The 19,639-nt window shown below is 37.0% G+C and overlaps 1 protein-coding gene across 1 annotated transcript in view; it reads left to right on the plus strand.

The window, feature by feature from the left end:
- Positions 1–2,649: 2,649 nt before the first annotated feature.
- LOC113225798 overlaps positions 2,650–19,639 on the plus strand; it is a 53,006-nt gene continuing 36,016 nt past the window's right edge. The window contains exon 1 of the mRNA XM_026458235.1: positions 2,650–3,168. Coding sequence (XP_026314020.1) covers positions 2,783–3,168 — 386 coding nt within the window. The 5' untranslated portion in view covers positions 2,650–2,782. The remainder of the gene's footprint in view (positions 3,169–19,639) is intronic.

The raw sequence follows: 19,639 nt of genomic DNA on the forward strand, positions 1-19,639 counted from the left end.
CCTGCAGGGCACCGCAGTTTATCTATAATTGACACGGTACTCATTTAGTTAAAGCGTTTATAATAATATTCATAATAATGTATACAGACATAACATTAATACGAGGAATAGAAATAAACTAGCTTTTCTTGATAGTCGTCTTCACAAAGTCAAAAAATCATTTAAGGGGCAATGTATACGCTTCTATAACAAGATTCCGGTTGATATACAAAATTTGCCTTTCACGAGGTTTAAAACTATAGTGAAACAAAAACTTTATACTAAAGGTTATTATACAACTTCTGCGTACTTGGATGACAAAAATCCGTGGTAGTACCCGTTTAGCTCATGGAGGTAGTCTCGATCTCTGATGTTTCAAACAAAAAAAAATATTGTAAATGTTATTTACAAAGAGCAACCCCTAGAGTTTCTTGCTCATTCTTCTCAGGGGAATCTGCCTTACGAATGAGCGGTAGAGTTTAACCATTGTGACGATTTCAAGTGTAATAATGCTTACCTATGAAATAAAGATTATTTTGAATTTGAATGCCTTTGCTCTCGAAAAACATTTTGTACCAAGTAGTTAGTAAGTTTTTTATTGAACGTGTTATTGTTAACCTCGTCCCTAATAATTTTAGGAACCTTATTATTTATTTTTATACACACCACACAAACACCTGTATTCAAACAAATGGAAATGGAACAACACGAATTGTTTTAGAGATTTGCTCGGTGACAAAGTAGAAACTAATTTTTCTGTGTGCTTTTTGCAGATCTTTTTATGCCTTAGCGCCATTGACTTACAAATAAATGGACGACGGGTCTAATACAAAAAACACGAAAAAAATGTCCCAAATCAACCTATTTAAATGTGACATGTAAAGGAATATGAAAAAGCTAAAACGTTGAATTTAAATTGTAATGTCATCGCAGTACTGTCTAATTTTGCTTGCTTCGCTGTCAGTCGAACACACGAAGTCTAAAGCGTGAATGACGCTCTGTATACGATTTTAACGCCCTATAAGTTCACTTTTTAGCGCGGACCCGACGTCCATATAATTGTAAGTCAATACTTAGCGCCATCTGTGAGAAATTTATTCTCCACTTTAAGCTCCACTAGTTTGTTATAATTAAGTCAACTACTTTCTTCTTCTCTTTTTCCTCTTCTTTCTTTCTTCTTATTTCTTTCAACTTAGCCATGGAACGAACCAGCGGACCTTACGAATTTTTCTATGCGCTTGTTGCAACTCTTAGTTTTAGGTTTTTGAAGACTTTTGCCAACATTGTGGCTGTAATTTCACCAGCACCCTTACCCTTCCAAACCGGAACTAGAGAATAACAAAGAATCCGGGTTTGACCTCTTGAGTTTTCGGAATTTATGTGTGAAATTTAATTAGAAATTTACTATGAGCTTTTCGATGCACGTCGAAGAAGGTTCACAACTCCCGGAAAAATTATGAAGCTCCTAACCCGCATTGGGCTAACGTGCCTAAACCCTCGCCTGAGAGGAGACCGGTGCCCAGCTGTGGTACGTATAAATGGCTTGATGATGATGATGGTGATAATAAAAGAAGATTTATGAAATATTAAAATATGCACCATACTATCGATGCTATTATTCATACAATTAATAATAATAATCATCGTTTATTTCTCCCGCAAAGTAATAAGACCAGGTACTTACTAAAAAAAACTTACGAAACAAAGTAGATATTTTGTGGAAAGCTGCAGTCTAAACTAAATCAAAGATTTGTATTTTAGGTCTCCAACAGCTTCATTTTGATTGCCTCTCCCGATCGGAAACTTACAAGTGGCCGATAGGAAACTTTTGACATTTCTAATCGGAACAATACGTGAGGCGCACTATAAGTTTCCGGAATGAATAAGAAAAAAATACTATCAATAATCAGAAATGCATTTATTGTTTCTCAAAATATTCTCCGTTAGCGTTAATGCACTTTTTCATACGAATGAACCAATTTTGAAAACATTTATGCCACACCTCCGTGACAATCTCTGAAACGTATTTTTCTTACTCTTCGACAGCCTCTACAGGTGATGAAAATCGTTGACGGCGTAACTGGTTCTTAATTTTTGGAAATAAATAAAAGTCACAAGGTGCCAGGTCGGGACACAGTCCCGCGTACAGACGCGGGATGGCTCATAAGGTCTTATAGAATTTATCTTCACGATTGTTCTAAGCGTTTTGTCAATTAAAAAAGACTTATAACCAGAGTCTTACTATTTACGTAATGTAAACAATCAAAAACAACTTTTAACGTCACAAATAAACAATCGCAATTATTATTTCATTGGATAGTAAAATGTTGTCATAATTGCACAATAATTGCTTAAGTAAGAATGGAATGATTTGGATAATAGATTCATATTTCCTTATTTTTAACTTTTTTATAGAGTTTTATCACCATGGAAGTATTAAATAGTCAGTCACAATATCCGAAATATACCTACTTTGGGTGTAGAGACTTTACACACTCTACAATCCCGAACCGAGTGTTTGACAATTATAGTAAACTTAGCCTGGTTCAGCAATTTAGTCTAAATAAATAATATGGCGCATTCCAGAGCCAACTTTGTGAATAAATAAGCTGCCGCATAGTCCAGCCGCTGCCTTCGGCACCGTCGTGATGGGCCAAGAGCCAAGAGCAGTGGAATAGGGGTCGTGACGTCACGGCGAAGAAAGTTTCCCGCTCGTACCAGGCGACAGTCGACGAGTGGCAGCCGCGCGGATCACACGCGTCATGGACGAGTGCGCTACAGAGAAACAATCGCGCGAATAATCATGTCGCTTCGGAGGTTGCTGAGTGCGGTGAGGACCGCGCGCGAGGCTATCACGCGCGGCGCTCCCATGGCCGACGGACTCCTCAAATCATTAGTTTCAATTATAGTTATATGTTTCATCGCAGTGTCTTCACCGCCATCCGCATCAGCAAAACCATTTGCCTTCAGCTTTCCAGCCGGCTGGTCATTGGCCGGTCTTGTAGGCACAGTCGGAGCGAGGTCCGACGAAGCGGAGAGAAGAGAACCAGCGGCCGGTGTAAAGCCGTACACAGGACGAAGAGTGAGCAATGACACGCTTCGCATGATCTACTACCACGACCAGACAGTTGCCGTTGTGGAATTAGGACCTGGAAAGTTGCTGCTCAATTGCGAACTCATTGAAACTTAGTAAGTAAATTTGCTTATATTTACCACAACCATTTACGTTTCAGCTTTCAATTAAAATCACACGGTAACTCAGTGTGTGTTCCAGCACGTTTCGTGAAAGTAATCTAATTTGATTTTCGACAATGAATTCAGTAAATAAAATTTTCAGTACTGCATTAGGTCTGTCTGTTTATTACTTTAAAACTCCTTTAGTGTAACTAGCAACGTAGCTTGCTAGCTCGTATCATTAGAGTCCCCTATTTGTTACCCGGTAATTGGCGTGATTGTCCACATATATTTTTATTAACACTAAACTGACTATAAGACAACAACAATAAGTAAATCCATATTATCCTATTACAAAATTGTCTTGTATAAATTGTGGCGCAATGTATCTACCTAAATGGAAAGTTTGGGGTCTAAGCAAATAATTTAAACAAAAATAAGAAAACATTGAATGGGACAAAACCCAACAGGACGACAGTTGTTTGTTAAAAAACTAATAGCTTTAGTAGCGAATAAAATCGCGGGCCTCGACTCTACTCGGACATTGGCGCACGGCGGCACAGCGTTTTTACCAAAACTTTTATTCATCTTTAATCTATTGTTTACTAACACACACATCAGAACCTTGCATACTTTTTTATGGTTTCCACAGTTCTCAATCCTATGATGCATGTATGACAGGTTTCGTCCATCAATACCCATGGACATATTTACAAGAACGTTAAAAAGAGGTTGAATTATGGATCCACTTGTGTTAAGCAATGGAACCATGAGTACTTGAGTACTACGAGTAAATCCAAATACTCATGGTTCCACCCATGCTTAGACCCACTAGTAATAATAAAACGCACACACGCACATGCTCAACATAGCCCCGCACTAGGGAAACCCTGTATCGTGGGTGCCATGGACACTCACATAGACAACCACAAATTACACCCAAACTCACGAGATAAATAAATGAAGGCCATACAAATATTTCTCCTGGCCCGGGAATCGAACGTGGGATCTCTGCGTGGCAGTAATGGTAACCGTTCGACCACGGAGGCAGTGGAACCAAGCAGCAGTTCTAAATGGAATTATGACAACAAAATCCGTATCGCACTATTAATACAAAAGTGTATTAACTCAAAAAGTGTATTTTTTTAGAATCGATGAAAAACGAATATCTCACTTCTCGTGAAAGGTTATTAAAATATACGTATTAGTTAAAGTTTATTACAGTCATCTAAATAATCCTACTTGCCAAATATATTTACAACTAAAAAGGATAATATAATTTAATATTTTTGAGTAAGGACTGTTTTGTCCAGAATTAGCTCACAAAATTTTGTCGCATTTTAAGTTAAGTAGATTATTTTAACTGTTTCTTACAATATCCTTAAGACAGTTTTATGGCTGTGTAGAGAATTAAATTTTACGTTCAGCAATAGTATAATCTTGAATTTCACATATTTTGAGTTATAACACTATTGTAATAGCAGTGCGATATGAGCTACCCACATAGGTGCCTATACCAGAATGTTCATTTGAAAAAAAGAATGTCTGCAATCGTCTTTTGACTTCGATTTAACGTTCTGGTAGCCTATGTAGGCAGTGGTTCTTAGAATACTAGATACTAGAATACAGATTTTTAGTAGCAGTAGAGCTCTTAGTGAAAGAGCAGTACTTCCCTGCCACCATACCTATTTCTGCCGCCATGCAGTAATGTCAGCGTTGCTGTGTTCCGGTTTTGAAGGGTAGGGGTGCTGGTGAAATTACGGGCACATGGGAGTTGTCAACTTACGTCACAGAGTGACGGGCGCAGTGGCAGTGCCCCTCAGATCTTCGCAATTTAAAGCTCTGAGTGGCACTGTTATTGTCATGGATAGGCGTGTAGCTTACCATCAGACGCACGACTTTATCGCCCCGTCACTTGATGTTACAAAAAAAAAATTATTCGCTGTAAAAGGTACTTAACAATGAAGGGGTTATGGTATATTGTATTAGATCGTACATTTCACCAAAACCTGCCATGCGAATATTTTACACATTTCTTAATTAATTTTTGATGTAACACGCACTTTAATTCATGCTATTGCATAAAGAACGATTAGAATTTATTAAAAATAGAACGTACGTTAATTCAATTATACAGTTTATGTTATCAAATAAAAATTATCAGTATTGTAGTAGCATTAACTAACAAATTATGCAATTTCATTGTAAATTGTCTACAATTTAATTCTTTTACAGCATCCGTTATTTTATTAAATAATTTGGAACCTAATACAAACATACGTTCGACTATAAAATCCCAAATTAGGCCGTCATTTGGGCCATATTTCTAATTTATTCCTTGTGTTTGTAAGATATCCAGTTTTTGACTAAATTAAAATTGCCTAGATTTTGTTTAGGTAACAAAAACACAGGCCTCGCAAATGTACAACAACGATCGCTGGGTTATATAATCGTTGTTATCTTAATTCAACGTTTTTCGTTAATGCTGAAATCTATTACTGAATTGTGGTTTTATTCATTTGTCGTAATTGTACATTAGTTTCTCTTATTGAATTGACTTGATAATGACAGCCTGTACCCATTTGCGCGTCCATTTCGAGACAGAGTCATTCCAAAACGCGCGCAGATACGTCGCACCTTTGTTGCCAACGAAACGTGCAATAAAAGGTTATGAAAAAATGGTCACCTGTATACAAATATGGTATCTAATCTAATAAACTATAAAGCTTCAACTAGAGTTATTCAACTAAAAATCATTGAAACATTACTTAGACTATTATACTTGATTATTATATTAGACTTGTAAAAAATCTTTTACTACAACACGAACATAGATGTTGCAATGTTTATTAGCGGGAGAGCTCCTTGTCCTTCGTCCACGGAAGTACTTATTGCCACCTTGCCTATTTCTGCTGCCAAGAATTAATGTAAGCATTTATGTGTTCCAGTTTTGAAGGGTAAGGGTGCTGGTGAAATTACAGGCACATGGGACTTGTCAACCTATGTGTCAGAGTGACGGGCGTAGTGGTAGTTGCGCTCATAACTTCGTGATTCAAAGCACTGAGTGGCACTGCAACTGTTATAGACAGGCGTGTCGCTTACCACCAGGCGCACGACTTGTTCGTCCCATCATTTAGTCCCATCATTCGTCCCACAAAAAAGAAAGAAGTCAATATCAACACCATTCTTGCCAGGAGTCAAATAAAAGAAATATTCTTTATTGAAAACAAAATTACAGTGGCAACACACAATAGTAACTTAAATACATAAATAGTAAGTTAGATGAACAAGAAACTCTAGGTAAATAAATCACTCTTTGGAAAAATAAACATTTACTTGTACACATTTATCATTTACGATGTTGTTTCAAATATCACAGATAGAAACAATTTGCAAGAGCTAGACGGGTCAATATCGAGGGTTTTTGTCATCGAAGTACGCAGAAGCTGTACAATATACACTTTTTGTTTCACTGAAATTGTAAACCTCGTAAACTTCAAATTTTGAAAACCAAAATAGCGATAAAAAGTAAGGTTCACTTAATTAGGAATTGAACGGAATTATTTTTACTTCACTGTCTTTATTAACACATAACTGGAAATAGATTCTAATAGTTCTAGATTTTGCTAATATCACGTGATATGTGTTATAGGCATTAAGTCAATGGTTCGAATACCTGTGGCGAAATGTACCCGTGACTGTATTTCTAACTTATACGTGCATTTGTGAATGATTAATTGCCACACTTCTCGCTAACGATGAAGGGAATCATCGTAATGAAACTTACATGTCGAAGAACGTTAACAACCTTTGATAACCATGGTCTAAAAACGGTAATAACGAAAGTTATTTAAAGTTTATTTCAATCTATACAATAAACGTTGGGTACATCCATAGATAAGGTTTCATCCATCAATCCCAAACGCTCAAAAATCCTGAAGCCGAAATGCGATCTGTAAAGTGCGGTCTTTGTGCAAGCAAATTCGTGTGTTTACCTTTATGCGGAAGAGCATTGAGCAATTATTGCGTAATTATTACCTGTATTATCTTTCGTGTTTTAATAATATAGTCAAATTGGCGGCGGATCACTGCCGCCTTGAAGGAATAACATCGTGGACTACTTATGTTGCTTTTAAAAGTCGATACAACCTCAAATTGTTTTGGTTTATTCCTCATAACAGTGAAAGTGTTGAACTTTGGAAAAAAAATATAGTAAAATTGAGTACAAACATACACGGTGTGAAAACACGGTTCTTAAAAATTTTCACGATAGAAAAAAAACACAAACTTACCTCGAATTACAAGAAAACTTACCCTTACTTTTACTTGTACTTTACATATACATACCCATGATTTTTGCGACCTCCTTCATCGCCATCCCGCCTTTTTATCACCTTTGCTCTGGCTGCTGGCCACTTATTTTTTACATTTTGATTTGTTCTTCTTTTTTACTTTGCCTCAACATTCTCACTTTATTTCGATACGTCGTCATACTCGACTAAATGTCTAAAGCGAGTGCTCCTGCTCGTCTTTACCTCTGATTTTGATCCGTGTACCAGTTTCCTAAATCACGCAACCTATCTAATATCTTTAAAACCAAGTAACCTAACTTTATAAAAAATACAGCCCGTTCGGGGTAAGTTCTTTACTGTATCACACATGTTTCGTAGTATTTATGTAGGGAATGTTTTCTAATATTGTACCCATTTTTTATACTATTTTTATTGTTACAAACTTTCTTCCTTCTTTTACTTTATACAATAAATTCATATGGACCGAGTAATCTATTATCATTGCTCCCTATTGGCGGTTTACAACCTTTTCAAACAGAAATAAATAGAACACAACATCGGTATAGTATACGATATACATTTTTGAAAAGGTTTAATTTTTGTAATATATAAACCTGTGTTTACAAGCCTGTTCCTCTGCCGCTGAACCCGCGCAATAGAACCGTTAGAAACCGTTGGTTGTTAGAAATTCAGTGTAGTATCGATTATTAAATCTAATTCATTCTTGAAGTGGCCTTTGGGCTGTTTTTAAACCCACGTTTCCCCCGCGCTGATGTCGATCCCTTCATACACGCTCATGGCACTTTTCATTTAGTCTTTTCAACCGACATGATATCAAATGACAGGACGAACAAGTCATGTGCCTGTTGGTAAGCGACACGCCTATCTATAACAGTTGGAGTATCACGTAGAGCTTTAAATGACAAAAATCGTTAAGTTGACAAGCCCATGTGTGTGTAATTTCACCAGCATCCTTGCCGCTTAAAACCGGAAAGCAGTAATTTTCACATTACTGTTGGGCGACAGCAATAGGTGTGGTGGCAATACGTCACTAGACGAACTCTTTCATAAAAAGCCCTACAGGTATTCTTATTATAATTGTTAAATAAGGTATTCAAATAAAAATTTTATAGATATTTTTGGTTTATTAGATTTGTGCTAGTGAGAAAGCTAACAGCATTTCCGCTTGAAATTACAAGCACAATAATTTTGATTAAGTTATTTAGCCTTTAAATTCGAGGAAGTCTGTGACGAGAGATTCTATCCGACATGCATTAACAGAACCGTTCCCGACACCGGTAGTGGACAAATTGTCTCAAGCCGATGATATAATGTAGACACATTATACTATATTGGTCAATTCGCCGAACGGCATCTTTGCCATTTTCCTCGGCGTCGACGAATGATATCATACGATGTTTTATAACCGTGATAATAATAATAAAATAAAATGTCTTTATCTAATTTGAAAATAAACTAAAATTACGATTTTGAGTCCTTGTGGCAAGAGGGGTAGCGACGTTTGCCCCCCTGATAGGCAGGCGTTATGATATTATGTGCTGATAAATTTTCAGACAATTGGAACTACCTTTAATTGGAAAGGAGTCACCAAACTTATTGACGCGGAATCGTCTTGATGCGATCGTGTTTAACCACACTAAACTTGTCGCATTAAGCCGATGCGCCGTTGTTGCGGTCGTTCACGCGCCGTGTCGCGCTAGTTGTTTCTAAACCAAGACCAGATGTGGTCGGCATGCATACGGACGCGATCGGAAATTCGCAGGAGACAGATTCGTTGCCGACCTGTGTCGAGCCGTGTTCGTGCGAACCAATGCTATACGCACGTATATTCATGGACATAAAACTTTTTCTGACCGGCTTAATGCGATTCTGCGTTAATATGTGTGGTGACTCCCTAAAGCGGTGGTAGCCCAGTAGGAGAACGGACGAATACTAATTGAGAGACCATTGGTTCGAATTCGATTGAAGTTTGTGAGTATCTAGTAGCAATACCGCTCCCTACCGATGAAGATATCCGTGATTCGTCGAAAAAAGATCGCAACACTTGTAAAATGCGTGATGCATTAGATTAGACTGGAGCTCTGAGCCAAACCCTCTGCATAAAAAAGACACGCTTATTGGTGATGATAATTATAACACAGTAGATGTTTTCAATAAAATGTATGCACAATTCACGCCTAATGGAAATATGTGCGTCAAAGTTTCTTCCACAAATCTAGTCTTCTAAACAGATAAAATCCAAGTAAACATGTTAATTAAAAAATTGGAAATGAGTAGGATGTATATTACTTAACAGGAAATCATTGTTTCGAATTCAACTTGTTTTACAATTTTTCACCAAACGTCTTTTAGAAATGTAAACATAAAATGCTGTCTACCTGACTTTTTGGCAAGAACTGTGGTGGTTATTTTATAAAAGAAATAAGTACGCAATTGACATGACGGTGGAGCATGCACACTTAAATAATGCCTATTTTCTCTCGACTTGAAAAGGTTTAAGTTAGAGCATTCAGGGGGTACGTCTTCAAGTCTTCTTGATGCAAATGTGTCTGAATCTTAAGAATAAATTCGTTTTCGTATATAAACTTTGTAAATAGTTACATATCAATCACAAACAAACATAACAAAAACCACAATTTAACCTTCATCTTTGAAAGGATGGATGTTAATAGATTGACGGATTTATAGAGCTAGTGTGGATGGAAACATGGGGAAAGGTAGACCTCGCCGTGGATATCACGTAAGGCCCTTCAAAAAGCGAATAAATAGGGATTTCAAAGACTGGAAACGCATGGGCAGGTCATCCGGTATTGCAAATGTCCAAGGGCGATGACCATCGCCTGCCATCAAGTAGCTCGTCTACTTGTTTGTCTCTACATTATATTAAATAAAAATAATTATCTCAGCAAGAACGGGGATGTCTTCAAAAGTCCCAAAAATGAAAACACCAAGAATGTATGAAGAGATCGCCAGTGGAGGCCGCCAAAGAAAAATGAACGATTGTAAAGATATATTATGGCCTCGGAGGCCCAACAGTTGGAACTGTGCTGTGTTTTGAATTTTTAATAACTTTTTCTAATTTAGTGTCCGTAGTAGTACACCGGAGTGTACGAGACATTCCATAGTTTGAGGCGATGTGTTTGGTGAGGTTGTCTAATATATTATTATTGTTACATTATCATACCCGTAATTCGCTTTTTTTTATAATCTAGGTTTACCCGGAGTAAATTTCGTTACGTCGGTACTCATAGTGCAGGAAAACCATAGTGTGTTAAGACCAGGTATTTGCTGTGATTGTCTGGAATACTATTATCATAATCGTGTTAGGATGTCGCGTCGAGCGTTTAGATGTCGTCACCGAATCGCATATTTGAAGATAAAAGAAAGTAAAGGTACACAAATACTCTTTCCAAGTACGAGAACAGCGGCATATTCAGTACCAGAGATAAAGCAATATTCCAATAAAGACTCAATGCCTGGATGCCTACTGCTTATAGCTGCGTACATTGCCTCACTCATTGAAACGAAAATCTTAACTATTACTACGATTGAAGTCAAACAGCGCCTTTTGAGCAAATTAAAAAAATCTCATAATTGGAGCAGTGTATTGCGTTAAACAGGATTGTTTCAACTGTTACTATTATTGTTTTGGTTATTAAATTTTGAATTTGTAGGTAGAAGAGACATTAAATTAACCACCGAAAAACTGTACAGTTTAAAAACATCTTGTCAGAAATGTAAAACAACCCTTTGGTATTTTATTAATTGAATATGGTACATTTAAGTCACATTTACTCAAAATAACATTATCAGCACAACCCTTTACGACTGCAATCCACTTACAATTATACATACCTACACAATCCTTTTTTTTTGTGTATAAGATCATTGCACACAATAAAACACAGGTGACTGGTGGCTGGTACAGGTTTTGTTTCTAACTCTTTTCTTCTTCAGGTGATATGACTCTGGAAAGCTCTTCCACCCCACATTTCGAAAAGTGGCGGATAAGCTAGCCTTCAAGCAATTAGTCCACAATCTCATGGTGATCACGGAGTTCAGATATTGATAATTTTATCAGAGATCTAGACCAAAACCCAGGTCGTTTTAAGCGTGGTATTATATAGTGGTGAATTGGCAGCAATTTTCGATAACTAGCTGACAATGGACGCGTACATCGTTACACCCGAGTCTTGTGGCACCTCGGCCGACTATCGCGAAGTCGTACCTCATTGGCTATTTTGTTTGAGATATTTTATTGAAGATAAAAACCGCAATTGTACTCGTAACATCAACATGTGAACGACATTTGTTACTATTAATCATCAACGCGTGAAGTTAAAGATAAATAATCTTTATTTCATATGTAAGCAAATTACATTTGAAATCGTCATACTGATTAAACTCTACTCATTCGTAAGGCAGATTCTCTTCTTTGCAAATATAAATTTGAATACATTTATCATTGTAATATTTAATTTAAACATCTTAGATCGAGCGTACCTGAAAGAGCTAAACGGGTCATTACCACGAATTTTTGTCTTCCAAGTACGCAGAATCTATATAATAACCTTTAGTATAACATTTTTGTTTCACTACAGTTTTAAATCTCGTAAATGGCAAATTTTGACCCTTAAATAAATTTGAGACTTTATGAAAACGACTGTTAAGAACAGCTAGTTTATTTTTATTCCTCGTATTAACGTTATGTCTGTCACTGTTTTTCATAAAAAAATTAAAGTTTTTCTTAACATAAATTCATAAATGTACTGTGACGTTAGTGTAAGAAAGTTAATTTCTTTAAACTTATGTCTCTATATACACTCTAGGCCTAGATTGTAAATTGCCCTAACCGCACGGTTCTGCAGGACAAAGATTCTATTAATATCGGCGGCATTGCCCCAAAGCAAAATGTTGTATGTCATTAAATTGTGTTAGTGATTCTTGCTAAGCCCGTGGACAATTTGTTACATTGGGTGATTTTAATTTTGGGGATAGTGCTAAGTGGAATTACGTTGATACCAACTCTGAAATAGTCCCAATGCATTGTCAGGCATTAGGACATTTACATTTGTACATGTCATATTTCTCAATATAATTAGAACCTGCAAAAAGCGTTCAGTGGGCATAGAATTTTCTAGTAGTAGTGTCGTTATTGAAACACATGCTGATTCTCTCGCGGTCCTATTGAAGGTGCACCATAACCACTCATCAATATTAATGAAGAAGAGTTCGTCCAGGGACTGCCACCTTGCTAATGCCACCGAGCACTAACGTGACCATAACTGTGTTTCGGTTTTAACTATAAGGGTACTGGTTAAATTACAGGCACACGGAACTTGTCAACTTTATATCTCAGAGTGACGGGCGCAACGGCGCGGCAGTGGCCTACAGATGTTTGCGTCTTTGTCTTTATACAATTAATCTAGCCAGGATAAATTCTGTTATTATTTATCCAGTATAAAATAAATCCATTGCTTTAAATCCCACGACCTCTCGAAGACATGTGGCCCACGCAGCATACCCTACGAGAGATCCGTATTTATTGTGGAATATTGCTCATAACGTCCATTTGCATACTTTACTAACGTTTACTATTGGAGTACCTACCGATGATTTAGAAATCTATATCTGTCACTCAGGTTTTCAAGAAGGCTTATTACATTTGATGGTTGTAAATAATGCGCCACTTTTTAAGTATGTTTGTTTTTAAAAATTGTCTATAAACCAGTTTATTCAAATACATATTTGAATAAGAATATAAACAACGCGGTTTTTTTAGTAACCGATTTGCTATATTAAACTTGATTTTGGCTAATGAGTTTATTTTTAAGGGTATGGAGTCTCGACGCAGGTAAAGTCATTTTTACGAATTATTTTGACCAAAAAATTCATCACATTCTTTTACAGAAATTACTTAGAGCTATACTTTGTGATATGAATGCCAATTTCCTCAGGAGTACCTCAAGGGTCGATTCTGGGTCCACATTTATTCGCGTTATTTATTCTGGACATCAAACACAATGTTTCATATAGTAATATAGCTTGATAGCAGAAATTAGTAAAGTGGCAGTACTTCCCTAGAAGAACTCTTTCACAAAGGGCTCTACTGGTATGAGACTCTATTAACGCGATGGCATTCCCCTTTATCATCATTCTCCTCTTGTCATAGCTGGAAATAGGCTTCTCAGGTTATTGTTGGGTATTCACATGATTACCCCTGACCTTTTGTCATACGTCGTGAGTCAGCCCCCAGTGATCGATGCCGATCTGGTATTCTGTTATTCTAAACCACCCATTACCATTTGTCCACCCGGTCTGACCTAGCATCGACTTAAAATTATTAATCATAGATGACAATTAGTACACTGTCGTATTTATAATTCTTTTAATTGTTCATCTATGAGCTAAGTAAGTACTAGTAATGGATGATTTACAAATTATTTGTAATTTGTCTTTTGGTTCATGTCCATCACAAGAAAACTTTTCAGAAGACGTAGTGTCGTAAATATTTCGGAAAGTGTGTACAGGGAGTTTCATCCTCACCGAGCCTCCTTTACTTAACTAGGAAATCCGGGACACTCCATCCTTATGTCCTTGAGAGACCCATTCTGATCGCTTTTCTTCCACTTTCTTATTTCGTATGACAAAGGAGTGGTACACATGATGTTTTACTACACTACATCTATGTTTCCCGAAAACACAGATGATTACTCAAGTGACTCTAGTGACTTTTCAAACGAAGAGCGATCAAGCATTTTTTAGAGAGGTGCAGACTATTTTCTGGAAAAACATTTTATGGGAACTTCGCGTGATATCGGCGGATGCATTGCACAGTGTCATCAAGCATTAGAGCTCACTTTACTGCGTTCCGGTTTTGAATGGTAAGGATGCTGTTGAAATTACAGGCACATGAGACTTGTCAACTTTCGTCTCAAGGTGGTAGTGCCCATCAGATCTTTGCGATTTAAAACTCGCAGTGGCGCTGGAATTGTTGTGAATAGGCGTGTCGCTTAATACCAGGCACACGACTTATTCATCCCGTTACTGGATATCATAAAAAAAGAATGTTTGCCCAGAAAAAACTTACAATATAACATACATAGGTCTCGCTCTGAGTGTAATCAATAATACGATATCGAGCGCGAGACGGTACGTCGCAGCATAGTCATCGGATCGATCTAATGGCAACTTACTGGTATTCATTATTGAACATATGCATTGCTGTAGCATTCATTCCTCATGTGATATTTCATATTATTTTTTAATTTTTAGGTTTTCATTATTAGATGTAGTATATCTGATGGGGAATAACTTTTAAGGCTGATTTTGTTAAATATTTAAGTTTTTTCTCAATATTAAATTCTAACAATGAAAATCTAAAGTGGGTGAAATCTAATAAATCTTAATCCCCTAATTTGCCACTCTTAGAGGTGGAAAATTTTCTTCAAATTTTAATGGGACCACTACTAAGGTACCCAACTTTCCAACCAAAAAAGAATCATCAAAATCAGTTCACTAATGTCGAAGAAAACACTCGAATTGAGTACCTCTTCCTTTATTTTGAAATCGTTTTAAAATTAAGTAATTTCGATGTGTGCGGACATTGTAAAATGGTACAAACATCGTAACGGAAATTATTTCTTGAACAAGGTACGCTCTTTTTTCCATATATGGATTTCGAAAATCACAGTAAATGTTAACGGTACGGTTCGTTTGTATAAGGACATATTCCCGCCATTATACAGACGTCAAACATATTAAACGGTGTTATGTACCAAGTCGTGTCACACACTTTCTGTTCTTTTCCTACGACCATGTCACGTTAGCATAGTGTTGTAACATTTGAAACACACCTAGAAGAAAAAAACGAATGGTTACTCTTAATTATGTGCATTGCATTATCCATAACGAATAAACAATAACCACTGAATTCTAATAACTTTAAGTAACCAGCAAGGTTAACCGGTCCAAAAGTTACCAAACAATAGTTAAACGGATTTAGGTACAACATAATTTTTGTTATTTACGTGATTCTTATGTCTTTGATGTCGATTTGTACATAATATATATTTACTTCATTATTTATGACGAATGTGAAATTCTAATGTTCCAATACTTTTTTCACGATTCTACACAACGCCACTGCGCAGAAAGATTGTCAGCTAACAAGAACCTAGTGATTGCAGTTGATTAATAAGTAATTGTTTTAATAATCGACTTGTTTCATTTGAATTTAAATTAATGTCATAAAACGTAAAAACTGTATAATAAAAATAGACGTCGCTTACATTATCAGAAAAAGAACATTCTCTGTACTGCACGAATTAATTTCGAAATTACCGAATAAAACTCTTCTTTTTACGCTTTGTCTTGCAACAAGTTTCGTACATTTGATTTTATTATGGCATATTGGTTTTGACCCATAAACCCGTAAATACTTGCTAAATATGCAAATACGCTCCACCAATTGAAGTGACAGTATGCTGTTAGCTAGATATTACTGGCTGTTCGTGGGAGGGAATCAGGGAACTACGGCGCTTGCGCAGAGGAAACGTTAACAAGCGAAAACCGCAGATTTGATAATCACTACCGTTTCGCACGGCCACTTCCTCGTGAGACAGGAATGATGATCATTACCTGGCCCATGCTTATAGCGTTACTGCCGCAATGTAGATGCCGAGACGGGAATGAAGACCGTCATTAATAGCGGTGGGTACGTATTGCAGCGCTGCGCTGCGCAAGCGCATAGGATATCCTTTCCTTGAATCCCGATCATTTCGTTGATCGTCACTGACGGATGAGCACGTATACATAAAACGATAATATGTCGAAAATATAGTTCTTAGAAAAGACAATATGTACAAAAACATTAATAAACTAGTCGAGACTTCTCAGATGTTTGAAGACTACGGTAGCTCTGGTTAAGCCTCTAGATCATCTCGGTTTCGATTCCCGTAAGAACCAATTTAGGAAGAAAAACTTCATGAATCCTTTAGCTACCTTCACTTACTTTAAACTTTAGAGCGTCACTCGCAACGCGGGAAACTTCTTCTTTTTTTTAGTGTCTTATGGGCAGTTTCCACCTGGACTTTATCCGAAAATTTATCGGATTCCCTTTTGTTCTATAATTATCCTGGCTATACATATATTTACGTCTTTATTGATTAATTTTGTTAAACGTCATCCAAGCCGCGCTGGCATCGAGTGCCCAAAAAATGGTATCGACATTTCCTCGGCCCACTGCAAGGACAGGGTTGAATAATTAATAAGATTCAAACAGGGGGCACGGGCGACGTCGATGCCGGTTGCCTCCCTCGAGTCGCAATTAGGTTGCCATTGAACATTTTCACGGTTACACGTGTTTGTCTTGTTGACGGTGTTCAATATTTTTTTACGAAGAACAATAAGTATTCGTTTTAAATTATAAATAAATGGAACAAAACAAAACTTACAGTGGACTTAGAATAAATTAAACTTTATTAACGTTGATGAAAGACTATTTCTCGTGATGTTACATATTAATAAAAATACATGTTTATACTTTTGCATGCTTTTATTGTTTTTTTTTCTTTGCACACACTCGTAGCCCCGCACTAGGAAAACCCTGTATCGCCAGTGCTATGGACGCACACAAAGACAACTACAAATTACCCCCAAACTCATGAGGGAAATAAATGTAGGCCATACAAACATTTCTCCCGGCTCAGGTATCGAACTCGGAACCTATGCATGTTTGACCAGTAACCATTCGGCCGCGGAAGTAGATTATAGAAATAATGCGCAGATTATGTAAGGTTCTACTTTGTCAATTTCTTATAAAGATATTAAAAGGATGCAGATGTTACGAATCTGTTTCATTTACAGACTTAACAATTTTAAGCAACTTTCCTTACTCCAGTCAAAGTGTCGATCTCACTAAAGTGCAAATTCTAAATGTTGACCATTCTTGACATTACAGCGTTCTTCCCATAGCTGTTAGTAGAATGGACCGGGATGTGAAATAAAGGCGTGATCCGAGTGCGAGAATATTTTTTTGGCTCATATCAAAATAATATACTTTTTTGAGTTATTACACAGTTGTATCCTGAATGTGTTAGATTTTATTGTGGATGTGAAGACAGCTTTCCAGCTATCTAGCAAATAGTCGTCTTCGTGCGCCATGTACGTCCATATTGAAACTACCTTTCTGATGGAATAGATGTTTTTGAGACAGACCGCGACTCTAGAATGTAATCGAGAAAGCGTTCCGAATGGAGAAGTATGTGTAACGTACATGTTGCTGCTGCCTGTACCTACCAATTCACTTCCAAGTTCTTATGGTACTTTTTAAGACTGTACTCTCTAACAGCAAAGCGTGCTGTAAAAAAAAATTCGTGTCGCGCGCCACCCACATGGCCTGCTACTTCAGAAAAATCGTTTGTTCTATGGCGCTGATATATGATATGAATGATACCCTCTCTAAGGTAGTTTATTGGTTCTCATAGCACAGGTCTATCCTAGTTTGAGCTCCTGTCTCCCATCCTTTCGCTTCTATCTGTATCACTTCAACCTATATTATGTACATGATGGGAGAAAATAAACGATTATTATTAATGCTAACAATTTATTGCTTAATGCCAAGAAGACAAAGTGTGTTAAATTTGAATTACCTAACGTAAAATCGACTAGTCCAAGCATAGAAATAAACGGAGAAAAGTTAGACTTTGTTAATAAAGCAGTCTTCTTGGGAGTGACCTTAGATAGTACACTTCAATGGTTTCCACATATATCTTCCTTGGCCAGCAGGTTAAGCTCCGCTGCATACGCAGTCCGCAGAATACGTGAGCTTACCGATGTTAGTACTGCTAGACTAGTTTACTTTAGTTACTTCCATAGTATAATGTCCTACGGGATTCTCATGTGGGGTAAAGCGGCAGATATTCAAACCATATTTGTATTGCAAAAACGAGCGATTCGTTCTGTGTACCGTCTAGGCTCTCGGGTTTCTCTCAGAGAAAAGTTTAAGGAGCCTGGTATCATGAAAGTGGCATCACAGTACATTTACTCAAATATTTTATATGCCCGTAAAAACATACATAATTTCAATAAGAAAGAAGATATCCATAATATTAACCTTAGAGCTAAGTCCAAACTCATGGTACCACGATTTCGTTTAACCAAGGTAAACAACTCTTTTATGGGGAAGTGTATACGTTTTTACAATAAGATTCCGGAGCATATATTAAGTTTATCATTTCCTAAGTTTAAAAACTACATTAAAAATATTTTGATCGAAAAATCATATTACAAAATTGAAGACTACGTGTTAGATAAAGGTGTATTGAAAGACGACACGGCTCCAGAGTCCACACAAATTTGATTCAAAATGTATTCCATAGCATTTAAGTTTATTTGAAAAGAGCAATCCCTAGAGTTTCTTGCTCGTTCTTCTCAGGTAGGTCAGCGTAGTGAACGAGCAGTAGCTTAAATGTGACGATTTCAAGTGTAAATTTATTTTACCTATGGAATAAATAATCTTTGACTTTGACTTTGCTGACAGTGTTAAATATAGGTTTAATTGAAAAATGCTTCTAAAAAAACCAAAAGTTTCTACGGCTTTTCCGAAGCCACTAAGAAACATTTGAGCAGCAATGGTATAAATCACGAGTAATGACGCAATGATAGGCGTAAACGTTGTCGTTCCCCTTGCTGCATTGTCGAGTTGCCACCGCGTTGCTTCCGTTATATTGAACCTGAGGCAATTTCCACGTGAATACAAATGATGTTTAATATGGGACTTCGAAGCGTATGCATTTGCAAAGATCCTGTTGTACGTGCTTTTGCTTCCTCGACTTATCATCATTAACCCATATGTATCTCGTTGCTCAACATGATCCGACATGATCCGACAGATGTCGGACGGAAAACGAGACTAGGCTCCCAGGCCCCATGCTCAAGACTGACTCATATTTTTGTGAAAAAATTCCACTACTTCATTATTATTGATGCAAAAATCGAACATGCGTAAGGAAAAATTCCTTCCATATGACGTCTTTTTTTTATCCGTACTACCAAGTGACAACACAAACAAGTCGTGCCATTGATGGTAAGCGACACCTGTCCATAACAGTTGCAGTACCACGCAGAACTTTAAATCGCAAATAGATCTGCCGTTGCGGCCGCCACGCTAC

The sequence above is a fragment of the Hyposmocoma kahamanoa genome, unplaced genomic scaffold, assembly GCF_003589595.1.
Source record: "Hyposmocoma kahamanoa isolate Upper Pololo Valley unplaced genomic scaffold, ASM358959v1 175, whole genome shotgun sequence".
Classification (NCBI taxonomy): domain Eukaryota; kingdom Metazoa; phylum Arthropoda; class Insecta; order Lepidoptera; family Cosmopterigidae; genus Hyposmocoma; species Hyposmocoma kahamanoa.